Source organism: Nicotiana sylvestris, chromosome 9 (assembly GCF_000393655.2).
Source record: "Nicotiana sylvestris chromosome 9, ASM39365v2, whole genome shotgun sequence".
Lineage (NCBI taxonomy): Eukaryota > Viridiplantae > Streptophyta > Magnoliopsida > Solanales > Solanaceae > Nicotiana > Nicotiana sylvestris.
Genome location: NC_091065.1, coordinates 129,580,494 through 129,595,989, shown reverse-complemented (window position 1 = coordinate 129,595,989; position 15,496 = coordinate 129,580,494). Strand labels below are relative to the sequence as shown.

General features: G+C 35.3%; 1 protein-coding gene across 4 annotated transcripts; it reads left to right on the top strand.

Annotated features, from left to right (window-relative positions):
- The first annotated feature begins 3,699 nt into the window (after positions 1-3,699).
- Positions 3,700-15,225, top strand: LOC104221091 (uncharacterized). 4 transcript variants are annotated; one of them, XM_009772074.2, is made up of 15 exons: positions 3,701-3,904; positions 4,329-4,409; positions 5,514-5,619; positions 5,944-6,126; positions 6,441-6,500; positions 6,595-6,613; positions 6,706-6,770; positions 6,883-6,898; positions 7,001-7,062; positions 8,818-8,914; positions 9,750-10,075; positions 10,327-10,660; positions 12,664-13,007; positions 13,319-13,614; positions 14,663-15,225. In XM_009772074.2, exons 4-14 carry the CDS (start codon positions 5,945-5,947, stop codon positions 13,581-13,583), a joined length of 1,770 nt encoding a protein of 589 aa, XP_009770376.1. In that variant the 5' UTR covers positions 3,701-3,904; positions 4,329-4,409; positions 5,514-5,619; position 5,944; the 3' UTR covers positions 13,584-13,614; positions 14,663-15,225. The 4 variants fall into 4 exon arrangements, with proteins under 4 accessions (XP_070012833.1, XP_009770376.1, XP_009770375.1 ...); XM_070156732.1 differs by lacking the exon at positions 14,663-15,225 and having other exon boundaries at positions 3,700-3,904; positions 5,894-6,126; positions 13,319-13,689; XM_009772073.2 differs by lacking the exon at positions 14,663-15,225 and having other exon boundaries at positions 13,319-13,689.
- The last annotated feature ends 271 nt before the right edge of the window (positions 15,226-15,496 follow it).

The following is a 15,496-nucleotide window of genomic DNA, read 5'->3' as shown; positions in this document are numbered from 1 at the left end:
GGGACAGGGACTCGCCATACCAATCAATACATGTCTAAATCATACTGACCAAATAGACAACTCCGGAGCAAGTGGAGTGCACCAACACCTTACGCTGAGCTGATAGCTTACTAGGAGGAATGTCAACTTGTCTATCGGGACCTGCAGGCATGAAACGCAGTATCCCCAGGCAAAAGGAACGTCAGTACGAATAAAGTACTGAGTATGTAAGGCAAGAAATCATAAACAAGAACAGTAATGTAAATGAGAGATAGAGGAGATACAACTTGTAATATCTGAGTGCCTCTGGGGGCTACTAACATGAAATGAATAATACATATATATACATAAACTTTTAAAAACATAAGCCACTGTGGGCATCATCATCATATCGTACCCAGCCTCAAAGAGGACTCAGTAAAAATGTACCCGGTCATTATAAGGCTTGGTAGAATCGTACCTGGCCATGTGGAGCTTGGTAAACCCAACTGATCAGTGGTTGCACAATAAGTGCCATACCCGGCCGACTATATCGCGGCTCGGTAGAGTAAAATAGATACTATATATAATGCATGCTAGACTCATGGAATAACGTTCTAAACCTTTCGGAGTGACTTAAGGTCGTTGCACCTTCGATTAACATTATAGACATCCATACCCTCAATATAAACCTCAGTAGGATTCAAGGATCATACACACTTGCATAGAATAACTTTATAAGGAAACAACAACATGGACAACCTTAGTTGCTAGGAGTAGATCCATTATGAAATAGCGTATTCATTTCACTTTAGATCATGCCAAAAGAAAGAAGGAAATGACTTAACATACCTTAAACCCGTTGAGTCCTTAATACTTTCCAAGCAATTCTTCAAACACGTCAACTCAATCTATCATAGTATAAGGAGATTCAAAATCAGTGTTGAGCAAAGGCTAAGTCTGTAACTTTAGCTAGTAGCTCATTTACGTAAATTCGGGTAGTATCTCCCTTGTAAGAAGGGCCTCCTCCAATACCATATACCAACAACAACAACCAGAGAAATCCATCAGCATATAAATTTCAATAACAAGGCACCATATAACAACAACAAGTCACAACTACTTCACGACGAGTGGCAAGCTCCGATTGGAATCCGTATAACCCATATCACCCCTTATAGACTTCTTACATTAACTTAACAGTATCATTAATATGATAATGAATTCATTCATCAATTATTCCATCCTTATACCATATATTTATAACAAAGGAAACAATCCTCAACTCCAACTATCTTCAATTAGTAACTTTATTCTCTAGTTCATGTCTACTCCATCCATTTAACTTAATCAACATCAAGATAACCTTAAGCACATGCAAGAACACAATACACATACTTCCTACAGTAACTAACAGTCGAAATACAAGTTATATTAAGCTTACAACAACCCTCAATGACAATACAACACCATAGAAGTGACTTAAGCTAATCCAAGTAGTATCTTGTAGTTTATCATCCTAACAACTTAACCAACATACAAGAAAGCTTAAGCACAATTAGTAGGCTGTTATACTCACATTAACCAGTAGAAACAACTTGGAATTTCATCCAAACACAGCCCAAAACAATCCTCAATGACAACACAATCTCAAAGAGGCGTTGTTCTTCACTAGAACTAAGTTTTGATGTTGAAATATGGTGTAATCACTTTGGAATCGCTTCAAACCATTATGGTATCTGTTTAGAAGGATTAGGAGAAATTTGGAGACGAAGTTGAGTTTAAAATGAGTTAAAAATAGGCGTCCAAATCATTTATAAAGTGAAGTAGGTAGACCACCGCCTAAGTGGGTCCCATTGGGAGCTGCTTGTGCGGTCTCACGAAAATGCGAATATCTCTCTACTCCGATGTCATATCGACGAATGGCTTAATGCATAGAAACTATACTCGTAGATCTTCAATATGGTAGGTAGATCAACCCATAATTCCAAGTATATTTGTAGAAAACCTTAGCTACATTTGACCTAATGTTCAACAAATTTATGGATATAACTTGTGATGATCTTTGCCAACTCTTGTTCCACAACTTGCTTGCCTTCAAAACGTAGCAAATGACTATCATAAGACTAAAATAACTCATAGCATAACCTCCTTACCATGTTAAGAACTCTAATATCACCCCAAAGTACATATTATAACATTCCAAACTTGTCGACTTTCGACGAAACTTATTTTCTCCAATTGGTTTAACTTCTAAGCTTTCCAACTCTTTTGGTACTCTTTATTCATGATCTTAAATATTTGTAACCTCCAAGGTAACATGATTAACTTACTTTATGTACTTTCAAAAACGATCTTAGTTCCGAGCTTACATCAATGGCTTACGACGCACTCTCACGTATGAAAACGTGGGGTGTCACAGTGTTAATGCACGAAGGGTGATACCGTGCCATGATTTGAGAGTTAATGCATGAAAGGTGATGTCGTACCAATTTTATGAGAGTTAATGCACGAAGGGTGATGTCGTGCCATGATTATGAGAGGTAATGCACGAAGGGTGAAGCCGTGCCGTTTCTGTTGTTTCATATGGTGAGGACGAGAGTAAAAGCACGACGGGTGATGCCGTGCACGTGTTTCTACTTCATTATTCTTGTTGATTTAGATATGATGTTCATTATGCTTCTCTATTAGTTTATTGTTAGAATTAGATATTCCCCGTAGCATGTCCCCTTCCCATCTTTATCTGTCATTTCCTGTTGTTATTGCTCTGTTTGTATATGCTTTAACTACACAGGTTTATTTGGTTGTCGTGTCCTAGCCTCGTCACTACTTTTCTGAGGTTAGACTCGACACTTACCAGTACATGAGGTTGGTTGTACTGATACTGCACTCTACACTCTTTTGTGCAGATTTTGGTGCCGGACCCGGTGAGTAGCTGAGGTAGCTGCCTTCACTCTAGGGAGACCAAGGTAGATCTGCTGGCGTCCGCAGATCCCCTTCCCTGTTTTAGCTTTCTGCTGTCTCTTTTCATTTCGAGAACAGTTGTACTTTTCTTTCTAGACCAGTGTTTGTAGAATTCGTAGATGTTCGTGAAATTGTGATACTAGATTCGTGGGTAGATATGTATTGGATTATTTGAATTTGTTATAACTCTTCCGCACTTTTCATTTGCTTAGATTTAGTTACTGTTTATATCTGTTTGGGTTGATTGCCAATATGTTAAAACCTTAATAGTGGCTTGCCTAACTTTGACGAGTAGGCTCCATCACGACTCCCGAGGGTGGAAAATCCGAGTCGTGACAGCTTTTCTCAAAAGTACTTTCAAAAAAGTGTTTTTGGTGAAAAACAATTTATGTTTGGCTAATTAATTTGAAAAGCATTTTTGAGCAGTAATTAATGTTTGGCCAAACTTTTGAAAACTGCTTCTATGTGTATTTTTCTCGAAAGTAATTTTTAGAAAAGTGTTTTTGGAGAGAAGCTATTTTTTTCTACTTCTCAAAAACTGCTTCTGTTTCTCCTCAAAAGTATTTTTTTTTCTTTTTAAAAGCTTGGCCAAGCACGTTTTGGTCAAAATCCCTTTGGATAAAAAAAAGTACTTTCGGTCCAAAAAAAAAAAGCTTGGCCAAATAGGCTAATAATAGCGTGGGTGTTATGTAATTAGAAATTGTTTATTAGACAATTCAAAGGTCAACTTTTGAAGGTGCCTTATTGAAGATTTGATGAATTTTGAAACTCACCACAAAATGGTCGGTATAACGGCTTCTCCGATTCAATCGTTTGGAGTTACCATGACCGTAGATTAGCCTCTCTTGAGAAATTATAAAATCAAATCATAAACCTCCTCCTTTTGGCCTTCCATTCCAATTCTCTTTGCATCTCTACCAGCAGTTTTGAGATATGTCGGCTCAATATTCCTGAGGCTGGAATCACGTCTTTCTTGCATATGGTATCGTTGTTTCTTCATAGAGTCATGCATGTTTGGATTTGTGGGTGGGGTTTGCATTGTCTTCTCTAATATGTTTCGTTATTTGTGCGTTATCATGTACCTAGCTATATGTATTCGAAATTATTCAACTGTCGGTTCTTGTTGTTTTTGTTTTTCGACCTACCGATATTGCAAAATCTAAAGTGGTACGGAATATATTATAATCCTATTATATTATACTTTTCCTTCTAAACGTTGTATAATTATGAACACTATGATTGTCACCTTTTATTTTGGTGGTATTGTGTTGTAACTTTCTAAAGTCTAGTGCACATATTTTCAGAATATACTGTTTCCGTTTTGGAAAATGTGATTCAACAATGGTTGTATATTATTTTACAAGTCTTACTCATATTATTTTGTTTTTGCCTTCTTTTGTTTCTAGGTATCACCATGCTGCTGGCATTGCTAACTAACAGAGTCTCATTGCTTGTATAATTATATGAAATTTGGACTCTGGTGGCAGGTAAGCACTAAATTCCATATGTACAATGTTATTTTAGGGTGATTGATTATTTTCTTAACTTCCTGGATCACACAGGCGTTATACTTAAACACAGAACTAAAAGCAGTTACTTTCCCCAAATTTTCTTCTACATGACTAAATGGTTTAGGATGGGTCTCGACTAGTTTTCGTACCTGCAGCAAAGTTGTATATAGCTTGAAAATTTGTGTGCTAACATCTGAGAGGGGAATATGTGTCTTTCTTCCCCTACATTGCTCTTTTCTTTTTTTTTTTTTTTTTTTTTTTTTGGCCTTAACTTCTGCTTGCATCATCTAGTAGTTCTTCATAACAGCTTTTTGTTACAGTGGGTTGTGTTCGATTGTGAGCAGGGAAGCAGGGGGTTATGTAATGTGGTTGAGGTTTTGCAAATGATTCTCTTCTTATTCTTTTCCATGATATGATATAGGGGTTATCCAGCACTTCGTTGTGGAGCCACATGTAACCAAAGGGATCCAATTGAATCCCCTTCATTGGTAAATTGTACTGCGTAATTAGAGTTAAAACAACCTTTTTGTACATAAATATTTTGAATCTCCTTAACACAAGAGAATACGAGTTGAAACCCAGTTGTGCCATTTTTGGGTTATTTTGAATCCCCTTGTCAAAATTCGTGACTCCGTTACTGCTTGTAAATTCGATAAATTAATTGTTTATCTTGTCAACAGAAATTTGAAGTTCTTTTACTTTTCTGCTTCAATAGTAATTTCACGGACATATTGAAGCATCTTCTCCCTGATTATTATTTAAGATACTGCATTTCCTTGTAAAAGTGATTTGACAGTAATTCTACATACACGCCTTTATTTTGACCTTAAAATGATGGACTTGCTAGGATTTTGGTTGTCTCTGTGCAAATACTCTCAAAACGTTCTATACAAGTTCATTGTAGATAGTTTAGAAGGTAGTGGTACTTCCACTCTTCTAATAGATTATATCCAATTAGAAAGTTCAATTGTGTACAAATAAGATAACATTTTTTTTTCTGGTGATGTCTTTCTTGCATCGTGGGAGAATGTTACGAATCTAACACTGATTGTCATTTTCTTCTCCTGCACTTTATCTCAGGTCTCCTCATCTTCTGGTATCTTGAAAGATAGATACTGTTCATAGAATTTCTTGAAAATTGGACTCTAAAGGAAAGCAAACACTTAGATTTTGAATCAAATGTGAGGTAAATATTTTGGCTAACCACCTGAAATTCATTACACCTACTGTTGTTTATTGTAATAGCATCTGGAAAACTGCAGAGAATGCACAAGTACTTGTTATGGTGGCATGATTATTTTCTAAACTTCCTGGATTATACATGCATGATAATGTTGGTATACTGAAATAATTTCGCTTTCCCAAATTGTATCTACTACTAAACTGGTTAAATAGGAGTAAGAATCATGTGTTAACCAATTACCACCAATCACAATTCATTAGAGTGTATGTTCTTAAAGTCATTTGATATAGGCATCAACGAATTGAACCTGCGCTGATGGAAATGCAGAATGGGGAGAGCAAAATTAAAACTGCATAAGTTGGATGGTAGCAACCGCATAGGAGTATACTCAAGGCGGAAGAAGGGACTCTTGAAGAAAGCTAATGAGCTGTCAGTATTGTGTGACATTGACATCTTTCTTGCCATGTTTTCACCAGGTGGAAATCCTAGTGTATACAAGTCAGATAACAGGTACTTTTTCCCAACACGATAACTCAAGATTAAGCCTTAAATTTCCATATCTTAATGTTATAGGTCTTTGGAGAGAAAATTAATGCGTCAATTATTTTGTTGTGGGAAATGTGATTGTTACTTTTTGATGCCAAGACACTTTATCCATGTTTACAATTTATGAGATATGAAGTATTTTGTGGCATCCACCTGAATGAAAATATTGCTAATTTTAATTATTATGCACCTTTAAATCTAACAAACATTAGAGACCAGTTTTTGCAAAAGCCTTTCTATCGATAAATCTTAAATCCCCTTCATTCTTCTTCCTCCAGTAGCTTTGAGGACGTGATTACCAAGTTTGCCGAAGTAAATCCAGAAGAAAGAGCAAAAAGGTAACATAACACATTTGTATGAATAATTGTGCTGATGAAATAATTCAATGCATTAAGAGTAATTCTTTGAACTCTTCTTTTACTTGATAAGCAGGAAGATGGAGTGCCTTGATGTAAGTCAACCTTCTGTCTTTCCGTTCATGTGTGCATTTAAATTTTCAAGGTGCTTTTCTAGTGATGCACTTTTCTGGCTTTGAACATTTAGACAATAAAGAAAGCTTGCAAGAAGTCTGATCACGATGTAGACATAGGACAGCAGCTTTGTCCTGGGTACGTTTCGTTTCACTGCCATGTAGTTATGTTTACCTATCTTTTAAGAAATCAAGGCCTGTCAGGTTGACTTTTTTTACTACTGAAAACATTTCTTCTCATTCTTTTTCAGGGATTTGACAACGGAGGTATTAATTTTTTTTATCACAAAATATCACTATGATTATCAAATTTGTTACCATTGGTAGCAATGCTAGTTAGATTTACTGAGCTTCTTGTGCTTAATGTAGGATATCAATTTTCTCACACATTCATTAAGAATTCGACTTTCAGATATTGAGGGTAGAGTCAGGTAACTTTGATCTCTTTCATTGTTCATTTTTTTTTTCAAAGGATATCTTCCAGTACAAATATAAAAGCATAATCATAGATTAGGCCTCTTATGATTGGTGTCGTTATATATTTAGTGATTTATAAGAAAAACCCTGTTAATTTTCTTCTGCAAGTGTTAAGAAGTTGATTATTCGTTCTTGAATTGTTCCAAAGAACAACTATTTTGGATAGGAGATAAAGTCCTCAGACGTATATAATGTCTGGCAGAATACTTAAAAAGTTGGTTTACCAAATGCTTAAAGTTTCACAGTTCTACTAAAAAGCTAGTGATTCTTCCACTCTTGATTGGGTCAATGCTTCATGGAGGAATAAAGTTTATAGATTTTTAATAGAAATCAGATGATATTGTAACTCAGCAGTATTACTATGTGCACCTTTTAAGTTAAATTCAACTCCCATGAATAGCACGGAAATTTTCTTTGAAGGAAGTGAAGAAAAACAAGGTGCAGATGTTGACCATTAGAGTAAGATTGATGCACACATAACTGATGTGCTCGTGACAGTGAACAAAGGCTAGGGAAGGGTGTCAAGGCAAGGACCTAATTTTACAGTGCCTTGACATGCAGTTTGAGAAAGAATTTTGTTGGGATATATTTAAATGACATGTGGCTTTGTCCTGTCCTCTTATGTAGGCTTTCATTCTTCACATACTACTATTCCATTTATGATTCCCGTTTAAGAGTTTATCTGATATCTAGCTGTGACTCTGCTTTACGAGTTTACGTGGACTAACGAGGCCAGGACCTACTCCTTTTGCAGTTTTGATTTGACCACACTTTGTGAGAAATGAGAAAGTGAGGTTGCTGAGTTGGTTCAATGAACTTTTATTTCATTACTACATGATAGTGAATGGATTTTACTGTGTTGGTCCCACAATTATTATATAAATACTTCTGAAAAATATTTATTTCAAACTTTTCTTGAACATTATATCATAAGACTGAACTTATCTCCCTTAAGAATAAGAGATGAGACTTTCTCTAAATCAACTTCACATTTGAGGAGAACTTGCTTTTTTTATTCAACAACTGCACTGACAATCATTGCGTCATTATAGGTTTGACTGAGTATTGTGGTTGTGTCTTATAAATAAATGGAGATCATTTCTACTACATATGCTGGATAGACATTCAAATGATAATCAAATAATTCTGTGAACACTTGTGACCTCAGAAATGGGATATACATAGTCTAATGTGTGATGTGTGTGGTCATAGCAATTAGGAAGTAAAGTTAGATACTGTTTTGGGGAAGGCCAATAAATCATAGCAAAGTTGCTAGCTGATTTTTTGGCTTTTCTGCAAATATGTAAGTTATGAGTTTATCATAAGCATATCCAAATTTCCCACCAGCTAAGTTTACAGTGACACACTAAGTTGGGCAGTATTTCGCAAATCCTTCGAGTAATTTTATATGTTTCATTCTTTGTTTCATGTGTAGCTGAAGAATGTTAAGAAGGTTACATATTCTCCTTTTTCTCTTCCAGAAAAGAGAATATCCCTTGTTATCAGGTCTATGATAATTCAGTACAGTATGACCACACCAAAAAAAAAAAAAAGGCAATGAAAGTGTTGCATGAATAGATCAACAGTTAGCTGATTCAGATTTTTCTCTCCCGTCCCTAGGTTCATATGCCTCGTTGACTTACTATTATTTCTATGGAGATAGTTCTAGGAAATATATATGACATTTCTTTTTGTTTTGGAATATGTAGGCTATGGAAGAATCTTGAAAAGATTGACAGCATTCAACAACTTAGGAAAATGGAGGACTCAATATCAAAATCTCTTAACGAAATCGCGAAACATAAGGTATACTTAATTCTTGCTTCACCTGGCATTCGATAGCTATGTTTTTTATTTACGCACTTATGGGTAGCCAGTCACCACATTTATTATGAATGATCAAATTTACTCATTATTGTTAATTTAATCGATGAGGACCTCAAGGGCCTTAAAGGGAGTACTATTGTTGGATATATATTTGGTTAAACCTTTTACTTAAACTCACTTTGTTTTCTTAAATAAAAGTATTAAAAAAATCTGGTTTATGTGATACCCTGGCGTTTCTTAGAGTAATATGTTGTCTCTATGAAAATAATAGGAGCGTGCTGTTATATTGATCCTCTTGCAGTGGATCGTAAGCTAATTTCTTTATTAACAGTTTATAACTACAAATAAACAAAATAAAAAGAGCTGCTAATAGAATACTGTGCTTGGCTGTAATGTTTCCAACATAATCCATTACTCTCTCCGATCCAATTTATGTGAACCTGATTGACTGAGCACGAAGTTTAAGAAAAAATGATGATTTTTGGAATTTGTGGTCCTAAACAAGTCAAAAATGGGCCCAGAGTGTTTGTGTGGCGATAAAAGCTTTTCATTAAGGGTACAATTGTAAGTTTAAGCTAATTTATTTTCAAATTTGGAAAGGGGTCCTTCTTTTTGGAACGAACCAAAAAGGAAATAGGTTCAACGGAGGGAGTACTATTTATCTTTTGATTTTCTTATTTTTCCATATTTTGATAAAAGCTCATAATAAGTGTTAATTAATGTGTAAATATAACGTGCAATGATAAGTTAAAGAGTTATGCTTTACAGTTTATTGTAAATTAAAAGATTGTAATGAGCTCTGTTTGCGTTGCAGTGTGGGATGGCTTCATTAATTTTTGGTGCTGGGAAAGATTTTCAGCCTTCTTCAGTCCGACATGGGATTGATTCACCTTTGAACTCTGATGCTAGGAAAGAGCTCCATCCATGTTCATCAGTCCATGCTTGTGATAGTGAAAATATTGATGTATATGAAGACATGAATTCATTCGATTCATTTTTACTTTGTGATACTGGGCAAGATTTCCAGGCTTCTTCACTGATGCAGCATGGGATGAATTTGGGACAAGAGCTCTATCAATGTTCATCAGTCCACGGTGAAAATATGGATGTATATGAGGACTTAAATTCATTTCCACTAGAGTGAGGAACCACCTTTATGTGCTTCAGACTTCCAATTATCATGTGCCTTTTTAAGTAAAAGATTTTAATATATGATCTAATTGGCATTGATATCTTTATTGCTATGTCTAATAAAAACACAATATTTTTGTCCTGTCTTCCTTCTCCCATGCTCCCCCAATACTTCCTTGTTTGTACTGTAATCATAGTTTTTATTTTATCTGCAGAAGTAATTATTAGCTTCTGACATTTTAATAATTTGGGGTCTCTAGGTATTTGGAGGAACAATCTTTTTCTTTTGAGAGCTACACAAATCTTGTTTGCAACAAAGAAATTGAAGTCTCTATGCCAGAATCCGTAAATTTTGTACCTGGTGAAATATTTCTGGATTGTGAAGTAAATCAGGAAGATATTGTAACAGAATTTGGGTTTACCTTTGATGTGCCACAACTAGAACAGATGGATGACAAGGGAAATGCTTTTGACTGTAGCATCAACAAAGGTTCCAGACTTCCTCATTCTGATCTTGTTAACATCCACGATAGTTCAAAATCAGCATCTGGTACTTGTGAAAATATGATATTAGCCGACTCTCTACACTTTCTGGTAAGTTTTAACCTTTATGATGTAGCGAAATCTCTAATACTCTTACCACTCCTTTCACATTTCATTACTCTTTACATTTTGAAAAAAGAAATATTGATTGTTTTCTGTCATTGTCCAAAGATCCATCCATGTGAAACTAGTTTCTGAATTGAAGCTATATGGGAACCATTTGAATGCTTACGATTTGTCATCTGCATCAAGTCTAAATTGCTGATTGTAACTACATTAGTCTCAAGATTATTATAGAACCTCCAATCAACTTTTTTTTTTTTATCAAACCTTACAATTCTGATTTATATCATAGCACCGATCCACTTAGTTCAGTCTCAAGGACGGGATAATAGAGGTGTAACACCGAATATGTTGGAATAGTCCCACCCAGTAGATGGAGAAGCCAGTAGTACCAATCAAGGAAGCCTTGAACTATAGAGCTTTCTTTCCCGATGGTTATCTCTCTTAAGGAGGAAATTTTCTATAAACTTCAACAACTACAAACTCAGTTTAATCCTATAAGTGGGGTCTGGGGAGGATAGTGCGTACGCAGACTTTACCCCTACCCTAAAAAGGTAGAGAGGTTGTTTTCGACTGACCCTCTGCTCAAGGAACATTAACAATAAAGCAACAACAATGTAATAGGGTAACGAAAGCGAATGACACAACAAGTAATAAAGAACCAGGAATACAATTTTCTCTTAAACTGTCTTCACATTTTGAGGGGAGAATTCTTTCGAGGCTAAATTCCATCATCCTACTGCCACGGCGGTCGTTTTTGCATCTTAGGTTTTGGAAAATCTTTGTGATTGCATCTTATCAAAACATGGAGATCATTTCTATGACATTTGGTGGCCAAAAATACAATTGTTATTCAGAATTCTGTAACCCTTCTGAGATCAGAGATGGAATATGCATAATCTAGTGTATGTGGTCATAGCAATTTGAGTGACGTTTGAGGAAGGTCAATGAGTTGCAGAAAAGCTGTCAGCTAATTGTTGGCTTAGTTTGTTGCATATATTTTAGTTATTAATCTAGGATGCATTCTGACATTGTCCACCATCTGCATTTTTAGTGGAAAGATTTTATTTGGTAGTATTTCCAAAATCCTTAGAGTACATTGTGTAATTCAATGTTTGACGTGCAGCTGAAGAAACATTTAACAGATCACACACTTGTCCTCTATCAAAGAAAAGATTTTGCTTCTCATTAATATCCCGTTATATCATATTGCATTCTGATAATCTGAATTAGGTTAGTTGACCAGACGCAATAAAAAATGTAGCATACATTGATCAGCAATAAGCTGACCTTAATATGTTTTATTTACCCAAGGAAAACTAAGGAAGTTTTCCCTTTTCACAATTTTATCTCGGCATTTAGCATTGACTTATAGCATGGTGATTCCTTTTCTCTTGTGATATAGGGAACTGTAGATTTCAGAAGAATATTCACAAAATTAACATCATGAATATCTTAGAAAAATGGGTGACTCACTAGCAAACTCCATTAAAGTGCCTCTGGTAAAAAATTCAAATACTTTTCAACGTAATCTATTTCCAAATGTTAAAGTGGATTTGGCACAAAATCGTAAAGGTGCCTCTGATATGATGATATCTTAACATTTATAGAGTTATATGAAGCTCCTATGAAAATAAGAGGATTTGTAGATAAAATTTTTAAGGCTTGGAATCCTTAGGTATATAATAAAAAAACTAGTAAATGGAAAAGACTGCTCAACTGTGTACAACCACTGGCTGTTAGATTTCCAGCATATCCATTATTATGTTTTGCTATTCTCATTCATGCCATTGTAATAAAAAACTAATAATTTGTTAATTAGTAGTAGGTACATCTTAGGACTCTAAAATACTGTGTGTACTGCAACCTAATATTCTCCTTTATTGCCATTATGATAGAAACTAAAAATTAATATTAATTAATAGGTACATCTTAGTACTCTGAAATACTGTGTATACTACAAGTTTTAAGGAGCATTCTTTGCATTTCAGTATGGGATGGATTCATCAAGTTCCGATGCTGGAGAAGAGTTTTCAACTTCTTCCTCAATCAAGCATGGGATAAATTTATCTTCAACCCAACTCGATGCAGGCTTATCTGTCAATGGTGGTGATAGTGAAAATATGGACGATTACGAGGATCTTATTGCGTTTGTTTCATGTTTAAAATTTGATGATGAGCACGGATTTCAGTCTTCACCATCAATTGGCCAGTATAGTATGAATTCACCTGTAAGTTTTGATGCTGGGCAAGAGCTGCATCGATCTTCATCAGTCAACGGAGGTGATAGTGAAAGTATTAATGGATACGGGGACCTAAATTTGTTTGTACAAGGGTAAGGGTTTACCTTTGTATCAAGCTTCAAGCTGCAAATCATCATAGTCCTCGGTAATTTGATAATAGTTATGTCATATATATCGTGCAAGACAACTATAACAAGATACGTTTGAAAACTTCTGGCACTGATACTACTGCAGTAACGATATCTTTTATTTCTTCATCACCACGTTTAGACGAATGTATTATTGTTCCTATTTCCCATCCATATGCCCCACTCACCATCATCAGTATCATTATCACCACCTTTATCATTATATACAGAGATAATTATTACCCTCTAATATGTCATTTGATTTCGGATTTCAGGTTTTTGGATGATCCATCTTTAATGATCGAGAGCTGTACGGATCTTGCTTGCAACCATGAAGTAGAAAATTATAAGCCAGGATATGAAAATTGCTCAGCGGATAAAATGTTTCTGGATTGTCAATTAAATCAGGAAAATATTGAAATGGCATTCAAATCTAATCTTGATTTGCCACTGGTAGAGCAAATGGATGTCCAGGAAAGCAGTTTTGACTGTCTCAACAAAGGTTTTGGATTTCCACTATTAACATCCATCCTAGTGTAACTTGTGACAATATGACTATCTCAACTTTCCTGTAAGTTTCACCTGTCTTAATCTTGTATTTCACTTGGAAACTACTCCTCTCTAACATTCTACAATTCCTTCCTCATTTCCTTACTCCTTACATTGTCTTTTTTAAATTTTATTACTTACTATTAAGAGGGGGAAAAGGGGAGGCGGGTATCGCATTGGGGTGATTCGATCCTTGATCACATGGTGAAGGATGATGGGCTTAATCCTTACTTCTTGAGATATTCATTTTGTTCTATTATTGGCAAAAGATCCATACATGGGAAACTAGTGGTTTTTAAAGTGGTTCTACTTGAGGAATGATCTCTTATTAGAATATATATCTTCTCCAACATCATGTCTAAATTGCTGGTGTTAATATTTTGAAGGGGATAATGCACGTCTCTAAAACATGCAGTTAAAGTATTATTTTCCCTCCCATGTGCCATCTCAATATGTACAGGGTTAGAATAAAGCAGGTTGAAGACAACTTAATTATTTGTGGAATACCAAAAGAATTATTTATGGAATACGAGTATCAAGAAGATATTAGAATCACATTCATGTACAATTTTGTTAGCTATTAGAAGATATTATGAACAATGTTTGTATTTCTGAAGTCTTATAGCTTAATCAGGGGCGAAGCTACATGTCTTAAAAGTGGTCAATTGACCAACATTCGTCAGAAAAGTACGCTGCGTAATATCAAATTTTAAAGATATATACATATACTGAACACCGTTTGTTGGGGAACTTTTTTCACTTCTTTCAAGTTTGAACACCCTTGAGGAAATTCTTAGCTTCGCCACTGAGCTTAATTGCTTAATGAGCTTAAAGATACCTGTTGGCTATCATAACAGTTTGGCATGCTATACCTTAGTAGTTGTACTTATAGAACTATTCCTTAATTTCTCTAAAAATTGCAGCTCATTGATTAGCAGTATTGCAACTTTGCAAGCAATGGCAAACATCTAAATTTCCTTACGAAAAAGAATTGCAGCTCATCAATTTCTATGTATTCCGTGTCCATCTCCTCAAACCAAATAAATGATTATCCTTTTGCCCCGTTACAGGTGTACTATTTTGGATCGACATTGACACATATGAAAAGAAAAAAATGTGAATATATATACATACATACACGTGATAATCTAAACACATTAGATAGCTCGTGAATCACAAAACGAGAACTTGCTTATTCGCATAACGGAAGCGGAAGGAATGGATGAACTGCAGCTGGAATTACCGATCAGCGATGGCTGTCACGGTGTATTGGATCCCTACACCACAGTCTAAAGCCTACTTCGATTTTAGGAGAAGACTAAGCGTAAAAAAGTACTGCATATTTTGTCTACTTTGAAGTCCATCGTATGTGTACTTACTGTGATTTGCCCTAGTGGGCTTTATGAGCACCCCTTATGGGTGAACTTTATTTACTATATCTCCCACTCACACATAATGAGAGTGCTCATCTAAATTGGGAAACAAATTCTCATCTCATTTCCTCAATCATTCATATAGGGAAGTAGACCGTGCGACCAGCATACTATGAGAGTTAAATGTTATACATCTGTTAGGAGTATATAGCCTCTCGTCGAGTGCAAACATGCAAGTAGATCATAAGTATGCAGTACCCTAGATCATATAAATCATATTTGATATAGTCTCAACATCTCATCTATCATTATTTCTTGTATTCACAATCATAATTAATAAGTTATAACTAGTGCACCAGTGAACACAATTAAACGAGATTCGATCAATGATCTTCCTCTTCTCACTATCCCCTTAACATTAGTATGACTCATTTTCTAGATATGCTCCGCTAGATCGAATCTGTGTACATGGTCTTTTGGAAACACACTAAGATGGCTAACATCACGCTATGTCTCAAGTATCTAATCAAA